General features: G+C 41.2%; 1 protein-coding gene across 2 annotated transcripts in view; it reads right to left on the reverse strand.

Moving 5' to 3' along the window:
- LOC126458459 (anoctamin-10) overlaps positions 1-27,950 on the reverse strand; it is a 317,839-nt gene that overhangs the window by 228,552 nt on the left and 61,337 nt on the right. For both annotated transcript variants that reach the window (XM_050095530.1, XM_050095529.1), the window contains exon 3: positions 16,077-16,163. In XM_050095530.1, coding sequence (XP_049951487.1) covers positions 16,077-16,137 — 61 coding nt within the window. In that variant the 5' untranslated portion in view covers positions 16,138-16,163. The remainder of the gene's footprint in view (positions 1-16,076; positions 16,164-27,950) is intronic.

Below are 27,950 nucleotides of genomic sequence, written 5' to 3' on the forward strand. Positions count from 1 at the left end.
CTTCCTTGTCATGAAGTCGATTGCCCATTATGCGGACTTAACATCTGTCGTTATCAGTCCCCTAGAACTTAGAACTACTTAAACCTAACTAACCTAAAGACATCACACACATCCATGCCCGAGGCAGGATTCGAACCTGCGACCGTAGCAGTCACGCGGTTCCGAACTGAAGCGCCTAGAACCGCTCGGTCACCGCGGCCGGCGTTTGCAACTGTGAAACGAGTGTTACCCAAGTTCAGAAGTCAAAAAGTAAATAGTTTTTTCAAAGGGTAAATATATTCCATAATTTGTGGATTATTCTTCAGATCAATTAATATTTTGTACTACACACTTTCTCAAGCAGCCTATGTTCTCCCTGAAAGTTCAGGCTATCTCCCAATCAAATTTCATCGCCACCGGTTGAGCGGTTTAGTCACGAAAATTTGAAAGAGTTACTTTCACATTTTCCCGAGGACATGCAGCTTTACTGTATGATTAAATGATGATGGCGTCCTCTTGGGTAAAATATTCCGGAGGTAAAATAGTCCCCCATTCGGATCTCCGGGCGGGGACTACTCAGGAGGACGTCGTTATCAGGAGAAAGAAAACTGGCGTTCTACGGATCGGAGCGTGGAATGTCAGATCCCTTAATCGGGCAGGTAGGTTAGAAACTTTAAAAAGGGAAATGGATAGGTTAAATTTAGATATAGTGGGAATTAGTGAAGTTCGGTGGCAGGAGGAACAAGACTTTTGGTCAGGTGATTACAGGGTTATAAATACAAAATTAAATAGGGGTAATGCAGGAGTAGGTTTAATAATGAATAAAAAAATAGGAGTGCGGGTTAGCTACTACAAACAGCATAGTGAAAGCATTACTGTGGCCAAGATAGACACAAAGCCCATGCCTACTACAGTAGTACAAGTTTATATGCCAACTAGCTCTGCAGATGATGAAGAAATAGATGAAATGTATGACGAGATAAAAGAAATTATTCAGGTAGTGAAGGGAGACGAAAATTTAATAGTCATGGGTGACTGGAATTCGTCAGTAGGAAAAGGGAGAGAAGGAAACATAGTAGGTGAATATGGATTGGGGGGAAGAAATGAAAGAGGAAGCCGCCTTGTAGAATTTTGCACAGAGCATAACTTAATCATAGCTAACACTTGGTTCAAGAATCATAAAAGAAGGTTGTATACCTGGAAGAATCCTGGAGATACTAAAAGGTATCAGATAGATTATATAATGGTAAGACAGATTTAGGAACCAGGTTTTAAATTGTAAGACATTTCCAGGGGCAGATGTGGATTCTGACCACAATCTATTGGTTATGAACTGCAGATTGAAACTGAAGAAACTGCAAAAAGGTGGGAATCTAAGGAGATGGGACCTGGAGAAACTGAAAGAACCAGAGGTTGTAGAGAGTTTCAGGGAGAGCATAAGGGAACAACTGACAGGAATGGGGGAAAGAAATACAGAAGAAGAAGAATGGGTAGCTCTGAGAGATGAAGTAGTGAAGGGAGCAGACGATCAAGTAGGTAAAAAGGCGAGGGCTAATAGAAATCCTTGGGTAACAGAAGAAATATTGAATTTAATTGATGAAAGGAGAAAATATAAAAATGCAGTAAATGAAGCAGGCAAAAAGGAATAAAAACGTCTCAAAAATGAGATCGACAGGAAGTGCAAAATGGCTAAGCAGGGATGGCTAGAGGACAAATGTAAGGATGTAGAGGCTTGTCTCACTAGGGGTAAGATAGATACTGCCTACAGGAAAATTAAAGAGACCTTTGGAGAGAAGAGAACCACTTGTATGAATATCAAGAGCTCAGATGGCAACCCAGTTCTAAGCAAAGAAGGGAAGGCAGAAAGGTGGAAGGAGTATATAGAGGGTCTATACAAGGGCGATGTATTTGAGGACAATATTATGGAAATGGAAGAGGATGTAGATGAAGACGAAATGGGAGATAAGATACTGCGTGAAGAGTTTGACAGAGCACTGAAAGACCTGAGTCGAAACAAGTCCCCGATAGTAGACAACATTCCATTAGAACTACTGATGGCCTTGGGAGAGCCAGTCATAACAAAACTCTACCATCTGCTGAGCAAGATGTATGAGACAGGCGAAATACCCTCAGACTTCAAGAAGAATATAATTATTCCAATCCCAAAGAAAGCAGGTGTTGACAGATGTGAAAATTACCGAACTATCAGTTTAATAAGTCACAGCTGCAAAATACTAACGCGAATTCTTTACAGACGAATGGAAAAACTGGTAGAAGCGGACCTCGGGGAAGATCAGTTTGGATTCCGTAGAAATGTTGGAACACGTGAGGCAATACTAACCCTACAACTTATCTTAGAAAATAGATTAAGGAAAGGCAAACCTACATTTCTAGCATTGGTAGACTTAGAGAAAGCTTTTGACAATGTTAACTGGAATACTCTCTTCCAAATTCTGAAGGTGGCAGGTATAAAATACAGGGAGCGAAAGGCTATTTACAATTTGTACAGAAATCAGATGGCAGTTATAAGAGTCGAGGGGCATGAAAGGGAAGCAGTGGTTGGGAAAGGAGTGAGACAGGGTTGTAGCCTCTCCCCGATGTTATTCAATCTGTATATTGAGCAAGCAGTAAAGGAAACAAAAGAAAAATTCGGAGTAGGTATTAAAATTCATGGAGAAGAAGTAAAAACTTTGACGTTCGCCGATGACATTGTAATTCTGTCAGAGACAGCAAAGGACTTGGAAGAGCAGTTGAATGGAATGGACAGTGTCTTGAAAGGAGGATATAAGATGAACATCAACAAAAGCAAAACGAGGATAATGGAATGTAGTCAAATTAAATCGGGTGATGCTGAGGGAATTAGATTAGGAAATGAGACACTTAAAGTAGTAAAGGAGTTTTGCTATTTAGGGAGTAGAATAACTGATGATGGTCGAAGTAGAGAGGATATAAAATGTAGACTGGCAATGGCAAGGAAATCGTTTCTGAAGAAGAGAAATTTGTTAACATGGAGTATAGATTTAAGTGTCAGGAAGTCGTTTCTGAAAGTATTTGTATGGAGTGTAGCCATGTATGGAAGTGAAACATGGACGATAACTAGTTTGGACAAGAAGAGAATAGAAGCTTTCGAAATGTGGTGCTACAGAAGAATGCTGAAGATAAGGTGGGTAGATCACGTAACTAATGAGGAGATATTGAATAGGATTGGGGAGAAGAGAAGTTTGTGGCACAACTTGACTAGAAGAAGGGATCGGTTGGTAGGACATGTTTTGAGGCATCAAGGGATCACAAATTTAGCATTGGAGGGCAGCATGGAGGGTAAAAATCGTAGAGGGAGACCAAGAGATGAATACACTAAGCAGATTCAGAAGGATGTAGGTTGCAGTAGGTACTGGGATATGAAGAAACATGCACAGGATATAGTAGCATGGAGAGCTGCATCAAACCAGTCTCAGGACTGAAGACTACAACAACAACAACTTTCACATTCGCAATACTGGTATTGATTTTCAACCTCCGGTCACACAAATGGTATCATAGCCGGCTTCGACTTCTTAGGAAGTTATCAGTTGATATGCTTAAGAAACAAGAAAAAAGCGAATAGTAAAAACTAATCGAATATTTTAACCAATCCTCCCTAAACGATTATCGGTATCTGAAAACGTCGCATAGCAAATCGTTAAAGGACCGATGAACACTCCAGCAGAGACTCCTACGTCGCAAAGATATTAGCGCTCTGATTTGTGGAACTGAAGGCTACGGTCAACTGAATCACAGTACACAGCTTGTAAGTGTGAAACTGGTAATATAAGTCCGAAAACGTAGCAAACTATGAAAGAGGCTAAGACATACTTTCTGAAACCAAAAACTAGTAAAAATTACGTAACTACTGGTAACGGTAAGCTAAACCTTCGCTAGAAGCGGACTGGTTCAAATGGTTCTGAGGACTATGGGACTGAACTGCTGTGGTCATCAGTCCCCAAGCGGACTGGAGGACGCCGGATATAGAGCCGAACTGAGAGTAGTTAAGTGGTCGCCGGCAGTCTGAAGTGACCGCCCAAAAGCTAGTAGCAACATGCTTGCTTACTACTACTACTACTACTACTACTACTACTACTACATTATTACTCTGCAATTCACGCTTTCGTGCCTGGAAGAGATTATTTCAAACCACCTTCAGACTATTTCTCTACCGTTCCACTATCTAACGGCGCGTGGGAAAAATTCACTCTTAAATCTTTCTGTACGAGAGCATGTTGATCATTTCTCCCTATGTATGTTTATGACAGTAAAATATTTTCACATTCAAAAGAGAATGTTGGTGATTCAAATTGCGTGGAAAGATTTCGCCGCGTCGAAAAACGCCTTTGTTTTAGTGACTGCCGTCACAGCTCGCTTATCACATCCGTAACACACTCTCCTCTATTTCGCGGTAATACAAAACAAGCTGCCCTTCTTTGAACATTGTTCGATTTCTACTACTATAAACAGTGCGCCGGAAGAGAAAGGAAGCCCAACAAATAAAAAAAAGATAAATAACGTTTAAGACCTACAAATGTATGTAACTTTTTCAAGTACACATATAACAATTAGTTTGTATTTATAAGAGCTGGCTCCAGAAACAGAGATAAATCGGGGAGGGTGGGGGGGGGGGGGGGGGCATGGCTGTACTATGTCACCAGTACTGTTCTCCATCGACGACGTTATCAGGGAATGGATGAAGGACAGAATACCTCAAGATATAAGAAATGGGACATAAGTTTCTAAATACGATGCTTGTTGTCGAAGACCATGTAACCATACCAGGACAGGAAGACAAATTACAAATAGCGATACATACATTAAGGAATATAAGTCTAAATTGTAAGCTGAAGGTATCAACAACAAACACAACGACCTGTTTAGCAAAATGGGAAATAAATCATCATCTGTAAGATGATAATAGAACGTGTGTACTATTTCCAGAATCTAAAATGTGAGAAAACGTTTGAAGAAGAGAGACAAAAATACGAAAATAACACTTCTCAACATACATGTGACACGATAAGACGAACATTAAACGGTAAAACGAGGGGAGAAACCTAATTTTATAAAGTCATGGCACTACCCGCAGTACTAAAGGAAGAAGAGAGTTGGACAAGAAAATAAAAAGACCTAAGACAACTTGAAACATCAAAAATGAAGTACCTTAGATCTGTGAAAGGTTGCACAAGAGAAGCAAAAATAAAAGGAATAAAATGTAAACTGGGTCGGAAAGAGTATGTGTTCCATGTGTCACCTCAGAGAACCCATCAACAAGCGATGAAACACAGTCCTATTGGAAGGAGTAGGGGTATCCGAGGAAGAGATGTTGAGGCCGGACCAGGCCGTAATGCCTGATCTTGGACTGCCGCAAGATGAAGTATCTCTACATTCCCCGCCCCCTTACTTTTCAGACAGATGTGACGGTGACCTAGAAATATAAATTGGTTGTGATGCTATTTGTGTGATTCACACCTGAAGAAATACAATCAAATCATTTTTTACACAAGACAGTCGTGTTCTCTTTAGGCGATCTGCTTAGTTTGTTTTAATTTAAATATTAATCCATTATTACTTCAAGGGGCGTTTCGAAAATAACATACTAACAAAAAAGAGCCTTTTGTCTGTTGCCAATGAATCTATCTGTAGTCAAATACGGACGTAACCAATACCAGCTTTATTCATCACTGCTGGAACTACGTCTGGATGAAAGGGTCTTTTTAGCCCTCAGTAAGCTAAATTATAAACGCCGACTACTGTCCACAGTGAACATGCGGAGGAGCATCCGTACATTAAGAGTGAACATAAGGAAGGAAGGAAGGAAGGAAGATTACGGTTTGACGTGTAATCGACGAGATCGTGAACTGTGGTCAAGTCCACCCCTTATTAGACTCAGAACTACCCGAGTCCCCGTGGAAACCGTGGCATTCGTGGAGTAGTAGTCTTTAATTTTGAGAATTCAAGTCCAGCTATTACGGAGACAACTAGTTTTAATGTCCAAATGCGTTCCGGCACTTTTGCGCTATCATCAGTGGGTACTTTTATTCTGGTCTCCTTCACTAGAATTTTAAGATCTGTAGCATCTTCTTTGCATTATCACGTAACTTATATATTGACACTTTTTTTCGTGGTACCTGTTCTCACTTACATGCTCATCTGTCCTAGAAATAAAAGTAGTAACATGGTTTTTCTGTTTTTTTTTTGTTTTTTTTTTTTTGTTTTACCTGATCACACTCACCCAAGTTCAGAGCCAATCGATGCTGATTGGTACTCATGTTGGCGAAATTACACTCATTACGTGTGATTAGTCACCAGAGAGCACAATTGCGTGTTACGTTATAGTAAAGCTCTGTTTCAGCGTATGGCCGTCATCCTATGGGTGTGGCTGGGTAGTCCACAGACAACTTCAAAGTTGAACGCCCTGTAAGTGTGCTAAGGGGCTTCTTCGTGATCCAGAGATATCGAAATGTGCTTTAACAGGAAGAGTTAATCAGAAACAAATGTGTCTGACGGTACGCTACTAAATCCCTGGAGAGCACTGTTGCTTACGTTGCTCCAATTGTGGGTAGTGACGACTTCACACTATCGGCATACCATTGTTAATTTACGATATAAACCACCACTGAGTTTCAGAGCGCAAGACTTATTCTTACATTACACACAAGGTTCAGACGCTTCATGACCGAAAGTATTCGCCTGTAGACACGGTGGAAGTGGAGTTATTCAGACTTAAACACGCTAAGCATGCTGCCTCAGGGAGAGGAAGTGACCATACTGTAAACCAACTGTATGTGTTATATATTTCAGGCTTAGGTCACACAAATGGTATTCCACTCCCTAGCAAGTCGTCATAAAATGATGGGTGGAAAAAGAAGTAATATAAATTACAAAATCAAACTTCTACACGCAACTGTAAGTACTTCAATACTTTATACAGTAACTCTTCGAAGTACAGCTAAACAGACCAGGAGGGGTGCTGAGAAAGTAGCAAAACATTTCTGCCTTCCGACTGTTGAAACTGAAGGTTACTGTTAACATCGCAATAACATAAGGTCGGTAACTCTTGAAACGCCGTTATGAAACTGATCTATTGACAAAGTGAAATTGTTATGACAGATACCGTTCTCGATGTGACAATTTAATAACTAGTGAAAAACTAGTTGTCTGCTTAGGTAGCTGGACGTACAATGGAATCACACTGTCTCCCGCCTATGGACGTGATACGCGTCATCGGCACCGTCAAGTTTACATTAAAAAGCCAGTGTCAAAGAACCATTAATCAGGATGCTATTAAGTCATGTAGGAGACGGCAGAAAAAGTAACACCAACATCTAAAAGAGGACGGAAAACAGGATTAACAGGCATCATAACAAGCCAGAACAAATGTCGAAAAAGGAATTATGTATATTGCTTTGTTCATTTACAAATTGTGTATCTTACTAAAACATAAAAAGTTTAAGGTCTTTAAATTTATCCAAATGAAAGCTTTTAGGACTATAATGACACATCAAAATGTTGACCAGTGTGTCGTCCTTCATGTCCTCACTTTTTGTTGCATGGAGGGCACTTCAAAAAGTAAGTTACACATTATTATAGCAGGCCAAGTTACTTTTATTGACCGCTGCACTGCACGTAGAAATGACACAGATACGTGACAGTATCTCTCAATATAATCACACCGTCTCTGTAACAGATGGTCGGAACGTTCTACCAGTCAAATTCCCTGACGATAGAAATCCGTTCCTTCGTCACGTAGCCAGTCAAGAACCGCTGTGTGAACGCTCTCAGCGTTGGAAAATCTGTTTTCCACCGACGTTCTTTCAGTTTGCTAAAAAGTTAGAAATCGTGTGGGACAAGATGTCGACCGTATGGCGGATGCTTCCAAACTTCCCATCTAAAATGCTGAAGCAAAACTTATGCTGTGCGTGCCGTGGGGGGTCAAGCAAAAGAACAACGTCTTTGTTCGTGTTCCTATCGTTTTACTTACAAGAATCTTACTGCCTCGCGTACTTCAACTTCGGAGTAAGTTCCCAGCTACCGTGCTGTTTCACTCACACCCTGTGATTAACCTGTTGAAGGTACCGTAGGTAACCCAGAACACGTACTCTCTTCTGACAATGAGCTGCTCTTAATTGCGCTGTGGTCTTAGCGTGGGAAGACGTGTGTAACTTAACTCCTAAAGTCCCTGTTTAGAAAGAGCAATAACGTTCTCTCAAGCGGACGTCGAAAAATCTGTCCGTTTGGTCTTTGCAAAATTTCGGATAGGTGCCACATTTTATCTTACGTACTGTAGCGTCGTAAATTGTTCCGAGCGAGCGTTTGTTTTTGGATGGCTTGCTGCTTGTAACTATGGGGGCTGACATCTAGCGGCCTAACCGAGAGAGACACGAGCATCTGTCACTGCCTGGGCGCGTACATTCACCGCTTATAAGAACCTAAATAAATGACATTAAATATTATTCAATCATTTTCAGCATCGGTAGACTACCTTTTGTTATTCAGGAGAAGATTGTCTAAAAACTTCAACGTTGTAACTATTAGTTATGGAGATAAAAAATTGCTAAAAAAGTCATAAACGGACACTTAGGGAACTAAATTCAGTTAGGAAATATAATAGTTTATCTTTTGGTATAATTGGAAAACATAAACAGAACTCTCAGTGTGCAAAATTAATTGTGATTTTCATATTAAAACTTTATTTTTCGTTTTCGTAATATAAAAATTAGACAAAATTATTATTTGTGTCTAATATTGTTGTGAGTAAATGCGAGAGTGTACGTGGGACATTCGTCAGATTTAAATGTTGCATTATATACCGCCTTAAGTAATCTGCAAGAGTTACACAAGCATGTCGTGAGAAAATGTTCAGAGGGAAATTATCCACTTTCCTGATGACGTATGTCTAGGTGTGACTGCTATTGTAACAGAGCAGCCAGAAAGTCAGCTGGAGTAAAACCTGTATCTAAAAATAATTTCAGAATTATTGCTTTTCGTTTTCGTTTATTAAACATTACTTTAATATTTGCATGTCAGATTGATGCTAATGCGTCTGTGTATAACGATTGGTGCAAGCCAGTTTTGGCGCGAGTATGATCATGAGCGAGCATTCTGATTGGTAGCGAGTATGATCAGCCAATCAGAATTGAAGCGGTTCCCGCTCGTTACCTGATAGTTACAATGGGAGTGAGGCTGCAAGAAGGTAGTCGCTCGCCAGCTTCGGTTGCGGAAAGACATGTTAAATGTGATGTTTCTCATTATGTGTAAAATGAAGGAATAATGAGTTTCTCGCGTTTGATACGTGTCGTGACTAACGCTGATGTAGTTACAGACAGTTCTGTGAAGTTTGGAAGTTTTGGAATTGTTTTGTTGGAATGATATTCGCGTGTGAAAATTTGGCCTTCATAGTATCTGCATGGCATGTTTCAGTATTCAACCACTGAGCATTTTTGGCGAGTAGTTTCCTTTTTTAGAAATCCACAAGAAGGACCGAATATAATAACTCATGTGTAGTGGTGGAATTAATGACTGTGAAAACGTGGTTTAGATGGGGTCGGATTTGGACAGATTTCTGGCTGCTGTGCCTGTGAAATGTATGTATGTATGTATGTATGTATGAATCACGAACCGGGAGGTAAAAGCCAATAGTTTAAATGTGAACTGAATAGTACCGCTTCTTTGGCTATAAGAACAGTAGTTTTTATCAACGTCGTTTTTACATCATCTTTTAAGTATCTACGTTGCCCAGTGAAGGGACATCGAGCGGACGCCGTTCTGAGGTAGGTGAATTTTAATTTGCAGCCTGCACAGACAAACCCCGTCCCACCGCAGTACACCTGAAAGAGCATTTATTGTCAACTATTTGTTGTCAGTCTTCTGACTGGTCCGATGCAGTGTGCCACTCATTTGTCTCTTGTGCCAGCCTGTTCATCTCGGGGTAGTAACTACATATAACAACCAACTGTGGACGTTGGCTGTACAACAGTTTTCATCCTCTACAGCTCCCTCAAGTGCAATGGCAGTACTTTGACGTCATAAAACACGCCCTATCATCCAGTCCTTGGTCCTACCAATGTTATCCGCATGTTCCATTCCTCCCCAATTCTGTGGCGGAACTCATTTTTTATCTTACCAGTTCATTACTTTGCAAAATCCTTCTATAGCATCGCATCTCAACCTCTTATGCAACTTAATGACGTCCATTGCTTTACAACAGTTATTCACAACTACTTTTTTAATACATCAAGTTCCTGATTGTAATTATCCTACTTTAGACACAAACTGCGCAATCCCTGTATCATAATCTGGTAATACATCCACTTATACTGCGGCCCATGTATTGGCTTTAGCCAGTGATAGCATCTGAACAAGTCGAGTTCTACAACTACATATACGCCGAACTCCGCAAGCCACTACACGGTGCATAGCGGAGGATACCGTGTATCACCAGGCTTTCCTGTCCCATTTGCCAATGGAGTGAGGAAAGAAACTGTTTACATGCTTCCTTCGAGCCTGTCCGCACCTCGTGGTCGTGTGGTAGCGTTCTCGCTTCCCGCGCCCGGGTTCCCGGGTTCGATTCCCGGCGGGGTCAGGGATTTTCTCTGCCTCGTGATGACTGGGTGTTGTGTGCTGTTCTTAGGTTGGTTAGGTTTAAGTAGTTCTAAGTTCTAGGGGACTGATGACCATAGATGTTGAGTCCCATAGTGCTCAGAGCCATTTTGAACCTTCGAGCCTTAATTTTCTTATCTCGTCTTCGAGTTCCTTAAGCGACATATACAGGTATGTTGGTGGATGTAGGATCGTTTTGCAGGCTCTCGCAAATGCCGGTTCTTTTTTTCAGTTGAATTTCTCCGTAGGACGATTTCTTCTTTCCAGGGTTTTTCAGTTGAGTTCACGGAGAATTTTCGTCATATCTGCGAACTGACAGAACCAACCGGTAGCAAATCTAGCATCAAGCCTCTGAATTCCTTGATTTCTTCCTCTAATTCGACCTGGTGGGTGTCCCAAACACTCAAGCACTACTCGAGACTGTGTCGCACAAGCGTCTTAAACGCGATCTCCTTTATAGATGAGCAATGCTTTCCCTAGAATTCTCCTAATAAATCGAAATCGAGTTTTCGCCTTCCATACGACCGATCTTCGTTCCACCTCTATACTGTAGCTATGCAACGCTACACCCAAACAGCACGCCAATAATACTGCATTCGAGCATTACAGGATTGTTTGTCCTACTCAGCCAGATGCGACTGATCACACCAAGCAGAAATTCTGTGCAAGTCATTCTGCACCTTCCTATAGTCACTCATCGATGACACTTTCTCGTAGCCTACGACGTCATCAGCAAACAGTTGCCGATTGCTGCTCATCCTATCAGTTACATCATTTATGTACATAGATAACAAGAGCGGTCCTATCACACTTCCAAGGGGCAGTGCTAACGATACCCTTGTCTCTGACAAACACTCTTCGTCCAGGACGACGGAAGACGTAGTCGAGCCACCCACGTATCTGGAAACTTATTCCGTAATCTCTGAACTGCTTCAACAATCCGCGGTGAGGCATTGTGTTCAAAGCTCTCCGAAAATCTAGGAATACGGAATCTGCCTGCTGCCCTCCATCCGTGGTTCGCAGCATGTCGCTTGAGCAAAGGGTAAATTTAGTCTCTCATGAGCGTTACTTTCTAAAACCGTGCTCATTCGTTGGTAGAGGTTTTTCAGTCCCAGGAAATTCATTGTATTCGAAATCTGAGTAGTTCAAAAACTCTGCAACATACCAATGTTAAGGACATTTGTGCAGGCATACGTCTTCGCCGGCACACCGGTCGTCACTGGGAAACGTTGTATAGCAGTCGCTGAACTAGGCGCGCCTATGACAAAAGAAGACCAATACACGCCCCCACAGCGTGCATAAGGGCCGTTCAGTCTCCAAAGCTCAATACCTATGTACGTCGCATCGGGACTCGGTTCGCAATTTACCTCCATACGTCACACTGTGTCCCATCTCCCACAGTGATAGCCGCCGCCTCGCACCTTACCTAGCTGTGAAGGAACGTTAGTCATTGTATATACCGTAGTTGCGATATGGACATTGAAGTTAAGTACCCAATTGGTTCCTGTAATAAGAGTATATTTAACCATGTGTGCATTTTGTGTTGTAATGAGAGGAAACCGGCCACCCACCTATCATATCACCCTCCCCTCATCCAGCCAGGAATCACAAAACATTACAGAAGCGCACAGCCACAATAATATTGACCTTTAATTTTTGCGTCTCTATTCTTTTACTTTTCGTACATACAGGTGTCCCATGCGGTCTTTTTTAGTCGCTTGGAACTTTAGGCTGGATGAAAGATTCGGTTGACAAGGAAACTATGCTTATTGCAGGTAATGATGCCGCCGGCTGATCAGTTACGACCGGACGACCGCCTAAAACTTCCATTAACGAACGTAAGGGTAACAGTTCAACCTTTAGAGTACTTACATGCTGAATTACACCGAAGAAAGTACGTAGCTTTTAAGAAAGACAGTTGCGAATTTTCTTGATGTCGATTCTCCAAGACTCTTTAGTTTGGGATTTATCGAATGTAAAAGGTAAATGTTAAACAGCTGAATGACATAGTACCGATAAGGTTCTGTGAATTTTGTCTCACAAGATGTGACATCTCAGTCTAGAAATGATCAGGTAAAAAGTTAATTTTTTTTTAGTAATATGAAACTGGATATCGAAAGCCTTACATAATCATTTAATGGGATAAATCTGGTCACAGAAAAACCGGCAACGTAGGTCTACGCAGGTGTAGTTTCCTTCTAAACTTCCATTCGAAGACGTGCCGGGTATGACGCGCGGATGTTGGGCCGGATCCGGCGTTTGCTCTAAGTTCATGCACATGCACCATACCTAAGCAGTGTGTTGCTTATAGGCGCGTAGTGAAAACGGCACCACATCAACGTCCGATGATAATCGTCGGCAGTGCGCTTGGATCATAGCATATCTGAGATTACACAAAAATTGGAGTTTCTGAGGTCAACATGAAAGGTGTGTGTAAATTTTCGTAGGAATTTTTCTTGTTTTAGACGTCTGAAATCGCACTCTTAAGGTTTTAAACGCTTAGACATGGGCGTGCAGGGAGTAGAGGAGAAGGCAGACAGTTGAGCTTTGGTTATAGCAGTGAACAGTCGAATTTTGGTTTAGCAGCAGAAAGCAAAAAGAATAGAGATTTTTAGGAACTATACTATGGATTAATGGAAGATTTATTGTGGTGAGAAAAATAACTGATTTTTACATTTATAAGAGTACACTCTTTGTGAAGAATGGATTACAGCTAATTATTAAGTCTGTTTTATTTGCGGCAGCGGTTTCATAATGCAGCATTCTTGGTTCGTGAGACATCCACATCAGGAATCTTTTTGCTTTTCTTTGGAATTTTGTTTAAGGAAAGATTATACATGCACAGTTTAATTTTTATAATTATTTGATTATAGTTATCTGATTTCAGAGCAAGCTCGCCTCTTATTGAAGTTCCAGTAAATGTTATTAAATCAAATGATATGAGATTGGTATTTTTTCATTTAACCAACAGTAATTGCCCACACCCCAAGAGCCAATTTCCATTTTATTTACAACCATTATCAAAAATTATGAACCAAGAATGACAGCAATGCCTTCAGAGAACGCATTGCATCTTTGCGTATCTCAGTAGTTAGATTTTGCAGCTACTTGATCGAGACGCGCTGTAGCTACGACAGCAGTTTGCACGGCGTTATCCAGTGCGACGTAAGGAAGCCAAATAGTGTAGGAAAGAGATTCTTTCTTTAATTAAATTTCACATGGGACAAGTGTAGTTTCGAAGTAATCAGTTTTTCATCAAAATTCATAGTCAGATTATGCGGGGTATTCAAAAAGTCTCTCCGCAGTGCCGTATGATTGTTAGCCGCGCGTGCCGTATGCTTGTTCGCCTGCCTGGGTTACTTCCCTTCAAGTGGACTCTCCCAACATTCCACTGTTTCGTTTATCTCAGCCAGCGTCAGTAGTATCGGTGTGTGTCGTTACGTGTTGACGTGAACGTTCAAGTTTAGTTCCTTTGTTCGTTTGTATCGTTTTCGTCACTGTTAAAATGCTAACCATTGAAGAACGTGTGTTTTTAGTCTAACAAGTGTTCAAAGCTGGCGGTAAATACACAGTTTCAGTTCGTCAAACATTTAATTCAGTTTTCCCGGAGACAACACTTCCACATCGCGATACTGTGCGAGATTTGACTAACAAATTTCGAAGTACGGTTTCAGTGACAGATGAACCGAGAATTGGTCGTCCTGGCGTTTTGTCTGAGAATAAACTAGTCGATATTTCCGATGAAATGTCCAAGAGTCAGCACAAGTCAGTAAGAAAACTCGCCCAGGAAATCGATGTTAGGTTTGGAACGGACCATAGCTGTAAGGAAAAAATTAGAACTTTTCCCATACAAGGTGACAGTCGTGCAAGAACTGAAAAATACTGATCATGGCAAGAGACTGCATTATTGTCAATGGTTCAAAAATTTCGCTCAACAAAATGGAAGGGATATTCTTAATGAAACTTTTTTCACTGATGAGGCGTGGTTTTAGTTACCCGGGTACATGAACTTGCAAAATTCTCGTATGTGGAGTACTGCAAATCCATTGTGTATTCATGAGGAACCACTTCATTCTGTGGAAACAGAAGTTTGGATTACAATTTCTAGACGTCGGATTGTGGGTCCCAAATTTTGCAACGGAACAATAAACGCACAACGATACTGCAGTGATATTCTGTACCCATTCACAGGAGAACTTGTGTTAAGTTAAATACTGAACGGTTATTTTCAACAAGATGGTGCAACCGCGCATACAGCTCCCGTTTCAATGTCACTACTTGCTGATGTTTCTGAAGTGATCGCATAATTTCACAAGGACTTTGGCCTCCACGATCGCCTGACCTAACACCACCTGACTTTTTCTTTTGGAGCGCAGCGAAAGCAACTGTCTATAAAAACCGTCCAAAAATCCATCGATGAATTGAAAACTGCAATATCCACTTTCACTGTTTCTGTTACAGAAGAAATGTTACAGCTTGTGTTTGGAAACATGATTAAACGAATTGAACTGTGTATTCGACAACAGTGGGGATACTTTCGACATTTAATGTGAAAATTTGTAAGTAAAAATGAATATTCAATAAATTAATAACTTGTACTTCACTGAGTTTCATTTCGGTATATTCACTGCGGCATACAGCACGCGCGGCTAACGATCATACGCCACTGCGGAGAGACTTTTTGAACATCCCGTATAATAACAGTAAGTTTCGGACAGGACATGAGTTGCTTAGAATTCGCGCAGTTAGATTTCTCGAAGCAATCTCGCAGTTGAATATTGTCTCCAACAGTTAACGTTAGCAAGCTATTAGCTTTGAGGTCTGGTATGTACACCATTCAAACCAGGAAGCCCAAAAGTTAATCATGTAATAGATAATTTAACAATAAAAACACTCAACATTACAGATCCACTTTTAAATGGTTCAAATGGCTCTGAGCACTATGGGACTTAACATCGGAGGTCATCAGTCCCCTAGAACTACTTAAATCTAACTAACCTAAGGACATCTCACACATCCATGCCCGAGGCAGGATTCGAACCTGTGACCGTAGCGGTCGCGCAGTTCCAGACTGAAGCACCTAGAACCGTTTCGCCACACTGGCCGGCAGATCCACTTTCAAAAAAATAAATTTAAACTGATAACTTTTCGAACAGTGTTTAGGGTTTACTGGCTATTCAGTCTCTCTGAGTCAACGTAACCTCATCCGTAACCGTCACACAGGAGAAGTTTGAAGAACGGAAGTGACGTTGTCTTCGCAGAGCCATAGAGCGCGATCGACGATATACTTTAAGTCGAATCACTGCCGATTTTAATATATGACGTGAGGAGCTCATTTCTAGGAGAGCAGTACGGAGTCAAAAGCACTGCGTGTACTTCAGCAACCAACGATCGAACATAACATCCGGCGCGTCCGAAAGACGTTTGGCTAGTCGGCTTATATCTAAATAGGTAAAGCATCTGGGACTGACCTTCCTCATAGATGGTGTTGGGCCGGTTGAAGCGACTGTACGGCTTGGTGGAGTCGTCCATGGTGCCGCCGCTGCGACGTATGGGCCCTGCAAGAGAAACACCAGCCTGCTCTTTATGTCGCTTCGCTGTGGAGTCAGAAGCTGCCAGCTGGTCGCGCGCGCGTCTTGCGAGGCACTGGTTGCGTTGCGGGCGCAGTCCGCCCCTGGTACGTGGCCAGCGAACGGTTTCCCATTCCGCAACAGAGCAGCGAGCAGCCAAACGTGCACCGGGTGTCTCTCCTATGCGTCGTCAGGCGCATTTTCTCTGGCGTTTCGGCAAATATTTGCAATTTCGTTTTTGCAAGGTGTAGCTGTAGTCAGTTTCAACAATTCATGCTCATTAGTTATCACATACGACGCCCAGCGCCGGCGGAAAGCGGCGATTTCTTTCCCATAACATACAAAATTATTTTTAAATCTTAGTTTTACGTCCCCATTCGATAGAGCCGTTCCAAATGAGACTAATGCGTTGGTCGTTTGGCCTTATGTATTAACAGGAACAGTAAAACATGGAGACTGATCAGTACTCCATCACTGACTGGGCAGCGCTTTTTGATGGCGGTAGCAGTCACCGCGGGCCTGTCGCTGCTGGAATGCTGGTTATTCTTACTGTTCTGCTTGTAATGGTACTTGAATTACGTAACCATTACGGCACCACACCTCAACCTCTCGATACCAGCAATATTCTACTGTGTTTCTGTAAAATAGTTAACATATTTCTGTGACAACATTCAGATTTGATTTCATTAATGTAGAGGTACTTTGATACATCGATATGTATATATTGCAATGATATTAATCTTATGTGTATTCTTTCTTTTGTCACTATGATCTTTGACGTACTTGTAACTCTGATTTTTGGGCGCGTAAGCGGTTATTAGAGAGTCAAGCTTTGGTCGTCATATTAAAAAGACGCAAATTGTAGTCAGTTTATGAAATGTGAACTAACAGTGAGAAAGATATTTTCAAGTATGTTTTATATTGTGAAGTGATGTTTTGGAACGGGTTACGTGACATTGCAACAAAAGTAATAAAAAAGAAGTGTAACTTAAATTCGGAGTGCTGATTATCTTTTTACATCACCATTGTGCTAACTTGCAAAAGTTTAATCTTCAAGAATGGTTTATGAAACACATCTATGAAACTTTTGAATATAGCAGAATAACACCTAGGCCTCTTTGAATCCGAACTTGGAATGATCACTACCTAGATTTTCGACGATTGAGCCATGAGTTCACAACGAGACCAGCGTGGGAAACACGAAAAGATGAGTGCCTAGTTTATCCATTATTTCAAGAAATGACTTCAGTAACTGTGCTCTAATGACACCTGCCACATAATATAACTTTGTTGTTGCCCGAAAATGCAATATTTAGCAGCGTGAGCAACACTACAATCATAATTAATTTTAGACCTTTGTTGTGGTAGGGTTCTTAGATGCTGTTCCTGTTAACACACATCGATAAAACTAACACTGCACTATTCTAATTTGGGACTACTCTGTCGAAAGGACGCATAAAATACCACTTCAAGTATCATTTTGTTTGTAACGGGGAATAATCCGACGCTTTCCATCAACGCTGGGCGTTGCATGAAACATGTGATTAGTATTTGTTAGGGTGACTGGAGATACACGTTGCAAGAACGGAACTTCAAATATCTGGCGAAACACCAAAGATAATGTGCCTGACGGCTCTTTGTGTGCGCGCGAGAGAGAAAGAGAGAGAGAGAGAGAGAGAGACAGCGCTAGCTCTATTTTCCTTTGTGTGTTAGGCTCTTATGCGGCTCGATTTCCATCTTACTCTTCCTTAATATGGTAATAAAATATAGGTCTGATTATCGCAGTCATGATTTACTATTGATAACTGCCGATTCCGCCGTTGTGGAACTTCAGATTTTCATAAATGAGAAACAAACAGAAAGAGCATGGCTATCTCACTATATAATGACGAAGCCGTGCTGAAAAGTAAAGCCTCCAAATATATGTGAAAAACTCTGAAAGATTTTTAAATAAAATCCTTCCAATCCATATGTGGCATACAGCAAACCAGTGCTTAACAGTATTGGTCAAAAACAGTCTTGGTTGCAATTTTAGTTTTTTAGTTTTCAACTACGGGTTTCGTCTTATTTAGGCATCTTCAGGTTTGATCTTAATTTGATATGTCTAAAGGATCGTTCTAAGAAATATCAAATTAAGATCAAGCCTGAAGATGCCTAAATAAGGCGAAACGCGTAGTTGAAAAATAAAAAACTAAAACTGCAACCAAGACTGTTTTTGACCAATACTTTAAATAAAATATGTTATTAACATTCTATATACTTATTTTTCAGGACTAAGTATTTGCAGTCCTCTGCCTCTACAGGACTCCGAATTGTAGCGTGTAACACTGGGGGGGGGGGGGGGGGGGGAGGTGACGTAACTATGCCGGTGCGTGAGAACAGCGTACTGTAATCGAGTTTCGAATTCGTCGTCACATGGCGCACCCTCTCCTATTGTAGGACAATACCAGACAACGCACGAGCGCTGCGACATCTGCAACAATCCGACGGCTTTAGTTCACTGCGTCGATCGTCCATAAAGTCCCGACTTGGTCCTATTCCATTTTCATTTGTTTCCGGAACTTAAAGAACACCTCCGAGGACTTGGCGTTGATAAGACGGTGCAAGCAGAGGTGAGGTTGTGGCTCCGTCAACGAAGTCAAACATTCTACAGTGACGGTATCAATAAACTGGTCTCTCGTCGGGAGAAATGTGTTTGTCGCCAGGATGACTGTTGAGAAATTACTAAGTATACATGTGGAATAAAGCTGTAGAATGTTAGTAAGGTTTGCTTTATATAGAAAGCTTTAAGAGTTCCCACATAGAAAATTCGGAGGCATTACATTTCAGTAGCCCCTTGCAACTCCATACGATCCTGTAAAATAGTAAGTGCGCGCGCGCACAATCGCCACAAGCTGTAACATTTCTTCTGTAACAGAAGCAGTGAAAGTGGATATTGCAGTTTTCAATTCATCGACGGATTTTTGGACGGTTTTTATAGACAGTTGCTTTCGCTGCGCTCCAAAAGAAAAAGTCAGGTCGTGTTAGCTCAGGCGATCGTGGAGGCTGAAATCCTTGTGAAATTATGCGATCACTTCAGAAACACACACACACACACACACACACACACACACACACACACACACACACACACACACACACAGTGTAAAAAGTAACCCCTTCTCCAATATGTTATGGGTAGGCATGTTTTTACAGTGTCTACTTAAACAATAAAAATACATATTCAAAAATTGTGAGTCATAAAACAATTCGGATTTTTAAAAAAATTAGAAATGATTATGAAGTCAGCACCAAGAACACACGTTCAGAATCAAGCGAAATTTACTAAACTTTTAAAATTATTTTCATGAATCTTTTGAAAATAGTAAAATAGTCGCAAAGTCTTATAGAAAAATACCTACTCGATAATTAAAAACAACTGACATTAACATAAAATAAAGAATCTTGGGGACATGAAATAATTTAAAGCATGTTTCATAGCATTTTTCAAGTTACAGAAAAATTTTTGTGTGCGGTTTTGCAGGCCGTTGCATCGCTGCTCAAGTGTTTCAGCAGCTTTCTTCAGTTGTCGTGGAGCCAATGGGTTTGGAGATCATGTCTATTCTTTAAAAACAGTATCCTCCCATTGTGCTGATAATTCGATTGTTGTTCTGTTTTAAAGTCTACAGCTACAAATTAAAAAGGGAAATCTAAATTATTTTTAACTGTCCACAAATATGTTGCTCTTTTTTACAGGTAAAAAAGTTGCATAGTTTCTTTTTTTAATGTGTATTGGGTGTACCTCTTGAGAATCATCGAGTACTTTCCATCTGGTGTTTCTCTAGACATTTTCAACTTCTATTTATGATGTGTAGATGGCGGCAGCTCGCTGTTTAATGGGACATTTGTTATCAGAAAGTTGTTTTGTGATCCTCATTACAAAAAAAAAATGTTGTCTAACTAGTATTTTGTGCACTCACCCATCAATTGCTGTTTATAATAGGGGTTATCAATACTAACGCTAGTTGAACAACTTTCCAAAGAAGAATTTTTCTGGCAGTTCTATGTGGCTGTACAAACGTTATGTGTGTGTGTGTGTGTGTGTGTGTGTGTGTGTGTAACATCATTCTAGAAGTCGACTGTTCGATAGAAACCAAAGTAACATCGGGTGTTCCCAAGAAAGCGTATAGGAGCACCAATGTTCTGTCCATATACATAAAAGATTTTGTCAAATATGGAAATGGCTATCTCCGATTGTTCGATGACGCTGTGACCTACAGTGAAGTGCCATCGCGACCGACACAGTATTTTGCTGGGTGCACTCAACGGCAGCTCTCTTTAAATGTGTAAATTAACACCCACAGCAAAGAGAGAGAACATTATGCTACCGATTAAAGGACCAATAGGTTACTTTCGAAGTCAGCCTAATAGTCTAATTATCTAATAGTGGGCGGTGAATGGAACACTTAGATTTGGTGAAATTAATCATTCATTAGTTTGTGGTGATATAGAAGTATACATGTAAAGAGAAGTATAAGATGCGGAGAGTTCTGGGAAAATGCGATGCATATGTAAAGGAAAACGTAAAGAAGACGCAAGTGCGACCCTTTCTGAAGGACTGCTTTGATGTTTGTGGTAATTAGCAAGTAGACACGACAACCGATATCGGTCGAATTCCGAGACGTCCTGTTGGAGTCTTAATAAGCATCAAATGAATCAAATGCATTGAAATAAAATTAATGGATCAGTGGGTCTGAAATCAATGATAATACAGTGACAGAAACTGATACCAATGCTAACTGCTCAGACACGTTGAACCTGCATTGCACTAAACCTACACTGACTAATTAAAGTGTGTGCCAGACCGAGACTGGAAACAGGACTGGCGCAAGATTTCATTTATCACTATTGGTTTATATACACTGAAGAGCCAAAGAAACTGGTACACCTGCCTAATATCGTGTAGGGCACCCCGCGAGCGCGCAGAAGTACCGCAACACGTCGTGGCATGGGCTCGACTAATGTCTGAAGTAGTGCTGGAGGGAACTGACACCATGAATCCTGCAGGGCTGACCTTAAATCCGTGAGAGTACGAAGACGGTGGAGATCTCTTCTGAACAGCACGTTGTAAGGCACCCCAGATATGTTCAATAATGTTCATGTTTGGAGAGTTTGGTGGCCAGCGGAAGGGTTTAAACTCGGAACAGTGCTCCTGGAGCCACTCTGTAGCAATTGTGGACATATGGGGTGTTGCATTGTCCTGCTGGAATTGCCCAAGTCCGGAAAGCACAATGGACACGAATGGATGCATGCGATCAGACTGGACGCTTACGTACGTGTCACCTGTCAGAATCGTATCTAGACGTATCAAGGGTCCCATATCACTCCAACTGCACACGCCCCACACCATTACAGAGCTTCCACGAGCTTGAGCAGTCCGCTGCTGACATGCAGGGTACATGGATTCAAGAGGATGACTCCGTACCCATACACGTCTATCTGCTCGATACAATTAGAAACGAGACTCAACCGACCAAGCAACTTGTTCCCAGCCATCAACAGTCCAATATCGGTGCTGACGGGCCCAGGCGAGGCGCAAAGCTATGTGTGGTGCAGTCGTCAAGATTACACGAGTGGGCCTTCGGTTCCGAAAGCCCATATGGATGATGGTTCGTTAAATGGTTCGTACACTGACATTTGTTCACGGCGCAGCACTGAAATCTGCAGTAGCTTGCGGAAGGGTTGCACTTCTGTCACGTTGAACGATTCTCTTCAGTCGTCGTTGGTCCCATTCTAGCAGGACGCAGGCTTTCAAATAACTACGCACCCTCTGACTCAGAGTTGAAATATTGAAAGTTTTGGCTGGTTTCGTTGTCTAGGGGCTGGAAGACGTAGCTGCCGCATTACAGCCCAAAATACTGCTGGGTCTACAGTATACGATAAGAATACACACATGAATCGAATGGTTGAAGGTTTCTATCACTCGGCAATTGCGAATTATGAATGTAACATATAAATCAAAGACTGTAATTAAATAAAACCTGCAGGTACTATCTTAAAGACTTTAAATGATGAGTATGATAGAAGTACTTTTGAGAATGTGGTATAGTTCTGCAAATTATTGGTGTCGATGGTCCAGCAATTAAATAAAATATAAGTTGAGTAACAGGGAAACAATAGATTACTACTTCACGAAATTAGTTATGAACGACAACATAGCTCGCGAGATATTCGCTTCTGAACGAACACTACGTCTTCACTGCAGAAGCCACGGAAATCACGCAAGAGCACTCCGAAATATTTCTATCCTCCGCGACCACGCACAAACTTTCCGACTCCGCGTCCGTCGCGCCATCGCGTCCAGCACTTCCCGTGTTGTGTCCCGTACTGTCCAGCACTACCGCACTGCCAGAACTACCCCGAGTCCTCTCCAGAAACTCGCTTCCATCCAGTCTACCATTCACGAGCGCTGTGATTGGCTAGAGCGCTCGCGCCATGTCCTCATACCAACGCACAGTCACGAACATATTGAAACACATTCGAAATACCGGATTTACATTTAAATGACTTGAAATTACATAAATATTCCTACGGTTGGACGATAAACACGCTCTAACATACATTATTAAATACATAAACAATTAAATATAGATATGTCAAAAGAAAAGAAGCAAACGGTAGGCCAGGAGCCTAATGTCTCTCTGCTTTCTAAAACACAGTAAATATTTAACCAATTTCTTCATGAATAGTATATATCGGACATAAACAAAGACATAGACGAATAAATATATTTATAAGCATGCTGCTACCGTATTATCGTGTAACTGTGGAGTACTTATGGCCTCACGCGATCGGTAGTAATCGGCCACTTTGACCTCCAATAACTCATGCACTATTCAAGTTACATGCCTGTAATTAATACCAATTTAGGTTTACACTAACAGCTTTCTAAAGACACGGCGATCGACAAAATCGGATGAAGCGTTTATATTTTGGAAATTCGTTGCTGGGTGTTACTTGTATAACTTACCGCCAGATACTAAACTTTAAACTAATAAAGATGTTGAAAATCTGATTACACCATCAGAACCGCCGTGCAAATAATATTAATGCACATTTTTCTTTTTGAGGTATCATGATTCATCTGGCTACTATTAATTTCTATACGAACTGTGAAATGTCTGCCATGATGGTTTCACAAAGTCCGCAATCTTTGGCACTCCCGGCATAGACATTTCCTTCATCGACACAAAGCACCGTCCTCGTAACAGCGGAATTCCCAGCCATGTGGGTGCACCATGTGCTGGGGCTACGCCTCCCGTCCGGCTAACATTTGCCACCACGTGTTTGCTTCCGGACCCCGGCTTTGAAGAGCGTCCTGTGCGGCCGCCCCAGTTCAGAACATTTAATATTTCCATGGCGCCACAACTCGCCAGTTACCTCACAAGGATCATTTTCCGGCCGCTGCAATGTCGGAGATTTGATGTTTTACCCGATTCCTGATATTCACGGTACACTCGTGAAATGGTCGTACATCCCAACTTCATCGCTGCCTCGAAGATGCTGTGTCCCCCATCGCTCGTGCGCCGACTGTAACACCAAGTTCAAACTCACTTAAATCTTGATAACCTGCCATTGTAGCAGCAGTACTGATCTAACAACTGCGGCGGACACTTGTCTTATATAGGCGTTGTCGTCCGCAGCGACGTAATCTCCCTGTTTACATCTGTATTTGAATACGCATGCCTACACCAGTTTCTTTGGCGCTTCAGTGTATGAAGGCATTACAGACATGCTTAGGGAACCTATGGAAGAGAAACGACTTGGTTCCTATGAAATCCTGCTGAGTTAATTTAGGTGATAGGTATTCGCAAACGAACTGGAATAAATCAGAGACTTTGATACTGTATGTCGGTTTTGACCAACGACGTCATTACAGACTCCAAAATGCAGCACAAACGTATTCAAATAGCGACCAATAATATTAGCCTTCCCGTTACAACGGCGCGGAAATACAAACAAATACAGGATCGCACTAATTCTTGACAAGTAAGTCTTGACAACAAGTATTGATAACGAGACAATTGTGGTAAAATGCGCCTTTTTGGCTGGAATAAACTGAAATCTAAAATAAACTCAAGATCACGGTAGCACTGAAACATATAAAACTAAATATGATAACCTACATTGGTTGGTTTCAAATGTGGTAAAAAAGTAAATAAATTAATTTAGTGCGAAATGTAATTGGTGTCGAAAACGTAACTTGACTTACGTAGCTCAAAATACCGATAACAACAGAGAAAGTCAAAATTCGCGAGAACCAATTACAACTGATGGCGAGAACATCGTCTGTCATCTGTTTCTCAATTTAAGACGCCGATGCCTATATAAACACTAAAACGAATAGCAGAACGAAAACCCAGAAAGCTATATCAATACAGATAGCTAAAAATCATGGCAATTAACACAACGCTGTATCGAAGTAAAACAAAGAATTAATAGGTTAATCACTGACGCACAAACTGGGCCTCCATCGCTGAATGCAAGTAGCACAGGGCACGAATTTTTTATTCTATAGGAAAATGTATTTAGAATTAACTTTAACTTTATGTAACTTGTTATGAGAGTTTTCGCCCCTTCTAGGATAACCAAAGATAATGTACAGGGTGTTTGTAAATGAATACCGCGGTTTTAACGCTTTATAATATTTATTACATTAAACTTACAGTTATAAATGATATGCCAAATGAAAGAGCAACTCAAACAGTTTTACAAAGAACCTTATAAATGCTCAATGTGAGCACCATTTGTCACACGGCACTTTAACTTCATTGTACCCAAGCGCTGGATAGACCGCTAGGGGCCCAATGACAGGGCTTGCTTTGCGTGGCCTCCACGTTCACCCGACCTAACGCCATGCGATTTTTTCCTTTGGGGCTTCATCAAGGATAGTGTGTACGCGCCTCCCCTACCAGCAGCCCCCCTGAATGAAGGAACCGGATTGAATCAGCTGTTGCTACAATCACTGAAGACACACTTATACACGTTTTGGAAGACCTCGGCTATAGACTTTGTGTGTGCCGTGTGACAAATTGTGTTCACATTGAACATTTATAAGGTTCTTGGTAATACTGTTTGAGTTGCTCTTTCATTTGACATATTTATAACTAAGTTTAACGTAATACATATTACAAAGCGTTAAAACCCCGATACTCTTTTATAAACACCCTTTATAATGTTAGAGTGATTAGGAATGTAAACTAGTTAACGAAAGACGTCACTCAACACAACAGTACTAAGTCATCCCTCAAAGTAAATGGGCGATATCGAAGCCTGAAGTTGACGCAACAGACAGTTGCAACAATTCTGTTTCCTGCCAGTATCTGTGAGAATAAGATGACTCATGTCTTTTTTTCTTTCTCCATACGCAAATGGTTATACCCTCACCATGCACTACACAGTGACTTGCGGAATATACATGAAGATGAGAAAGCAGTTTACCAGTATGCAGCAGTATCTCCGTGTCTAACGAGCACAATATTTCTGTTATCTCCCACATACCCATCAGGTGCGCTGATGATCTGACTGTCCATGGCTGAGTAACAGGCTTTTACTTGTGTAGATCACCACTTCTCCCTGGCCTCCCGTGTCCAAATAGTTGATGCTTATATTTGTCCAACCATCAGTTCATCTTTCTGACAAACCATCACCAACAGCATAATCTATTAACCACCACGAGCAGAAGCATTTCATGTGAATTCGCTGCCATTTTGCTGTGTATGGCACCTTGTTCTGGATGAGCACTCTAAGTTGGCTTTTAAGCCGATACTTGTTATGTAACTAAGAAGAGATCTTCAAAGTCGAAAATGCCGCCTTCATTCAACAAATTTGTAACTACGGAGAAGACGTGTTATAAGCGTCATACCACATCGGCATGGTATCTGATCTACACCAAACTTTCTCAGAGGCCGTCTTTGACTGCTACAAGTTATTCCCATGTTTTGGTAGGTAGATAAAAATTGGACAAGTTCATCATCCTGAAAATCAGGAACCTGAACGAGTTTTTCCTGTTATCGTTGTCGACACTGGCAAGATATTAGTCTCAGGCATTTCAAGACCATATCAAAATCACTGCAGAAGTTCCTCAGACTAGCCCGGGCCTACAAAAAGAAGCGAACAGGGGACTTCGATTTATATATGCAGAGAGAGACGATAAAACATTTTATTCAATTACTAAAACATGGCTACAAGTTACATTTTATGTTTGCATGCAGTAAGGTTCGTCTACTATGCTTTTGACAGTTGATGAATGCAACGTATGTTTAAATGACAAAAAAGATGTGTTTATGTGATATAATTACAGTGTACCAAGTTTCAGATTTTTTTACTTTTACTGTATAACCATGCTTCTTGCTGAATTTCATGATTCTAGGTCTACGGGAAGCACCCTAAAGGTTTTGGTGAATGAGTTTGCGACTAGCAAAACATGTGACAGAAATGACCGAATCTTTTCGTTGCTCTGACTTAGAAGCTTACAGTTCTTACGCCACCAGGGTTCCATGAATGTGCCATAAATTTGAGGTTTATACGCCATACTGTTCCAGAGAAAAAAGATCTTAACAGACAGACAAGCAGAAAGACAGACAGATGTACGGATAAGAACGCAATCCTACAAGGGTTCCGTTTTTACAGGCTGCGGCACGTAACCATAAAGAGTAGGCTTAATTGGGATTATCTACAGAATTCGGAATTTTTTTTTCAGATAATGCTCCACTTTATGAATAGATTAACAATATGTAGACGTAGTTTTACCACAGGTTAGTGTATTTAATCATTCAGTTCGCAGTTATTTGTTTGCGGTTACAGCAAAACGTGAAGAACAACCAGTGTATCCAGCTGCGACTCAATATGGCTGCTCTTCACGCCCCATGGACTATAGACTTCAGTCACCGAAAGACTTCATCTGTATTTGTAGTGCCTCACGCAGGTAATTTCTTAAGGTTTATTCCCAACATCTTGAACCTTTCCTTTCTTCCGTGTGTCTTCAAAACATTTTTATTTTCTCTTTTCGATCTAATCGCCCCATGGTCGGGCAAGAAAATATTTTTTGGCGGATCCGAATCAGCCTGCTTGAAGTACTACCGTCAAATATTTCTTACAAGGGGTCCCAGTCTCACTGCGAGCCGTGAAATAGGGTATTTATTATCTCCTCCAGAACTAAAACAAGGGATATGCCTGGACCAAATTACCACGCCGCGCATTCCGTATAGATCTACCTTATGACGTACACGACACACCTAAGTTTCTCTGCCATGAATTGAACAGGTCATTTGCACATAGCCGCAACACTGTCCACATAGTCACGCATACCTCTAGATCACGTATTTTTAGATTACGGGTTTTTAGAAATTGTTGGATGACTTCTCATATGTGTCCGATAGGCTTGAAATGCAGCATGTTTGCGGTGAAGGTTAAGAAAAGACTCGTCACATTCTTCACACAAATGTATCACGATCCTGGTTTCTGGCCTGGACAGCTATCTGTCTGGTATGCATCATGTTTATCGAAGAGGTCAGCCACGAAATGATGTACGAGTACAGCAACGATATTGACGCAGTATACAACTTCCGTAACAGTGACGTTCTGAGATAACGAATGTGACGGGGGTGACGGGTCAGTGGTTGTGACATCGTACCGTCCACAATTCGGTTTTCTCTAAATCGACTAAGGAACATACTTACATACTTTGATGGCACCTTTCCGAAAGTTATGCTCGATTTCCCTCGCCACCTTTAT

The sequence above is a fragment of the Schistocerca serialis genome, chromosome 2 (assembly GCF_023864345.2).
Source record: "Schistocerca serialis cubense isolate TAMUIC-IGC-003099 chromosome 2, iqSchSeri2.2, whole genome shotgun sequence".
NCBI lineage: Eukaryota > Metazoa > Arthropoda > Insecta > Orthoptera > Acrididae > Schistocerca > Schistocerca serialis.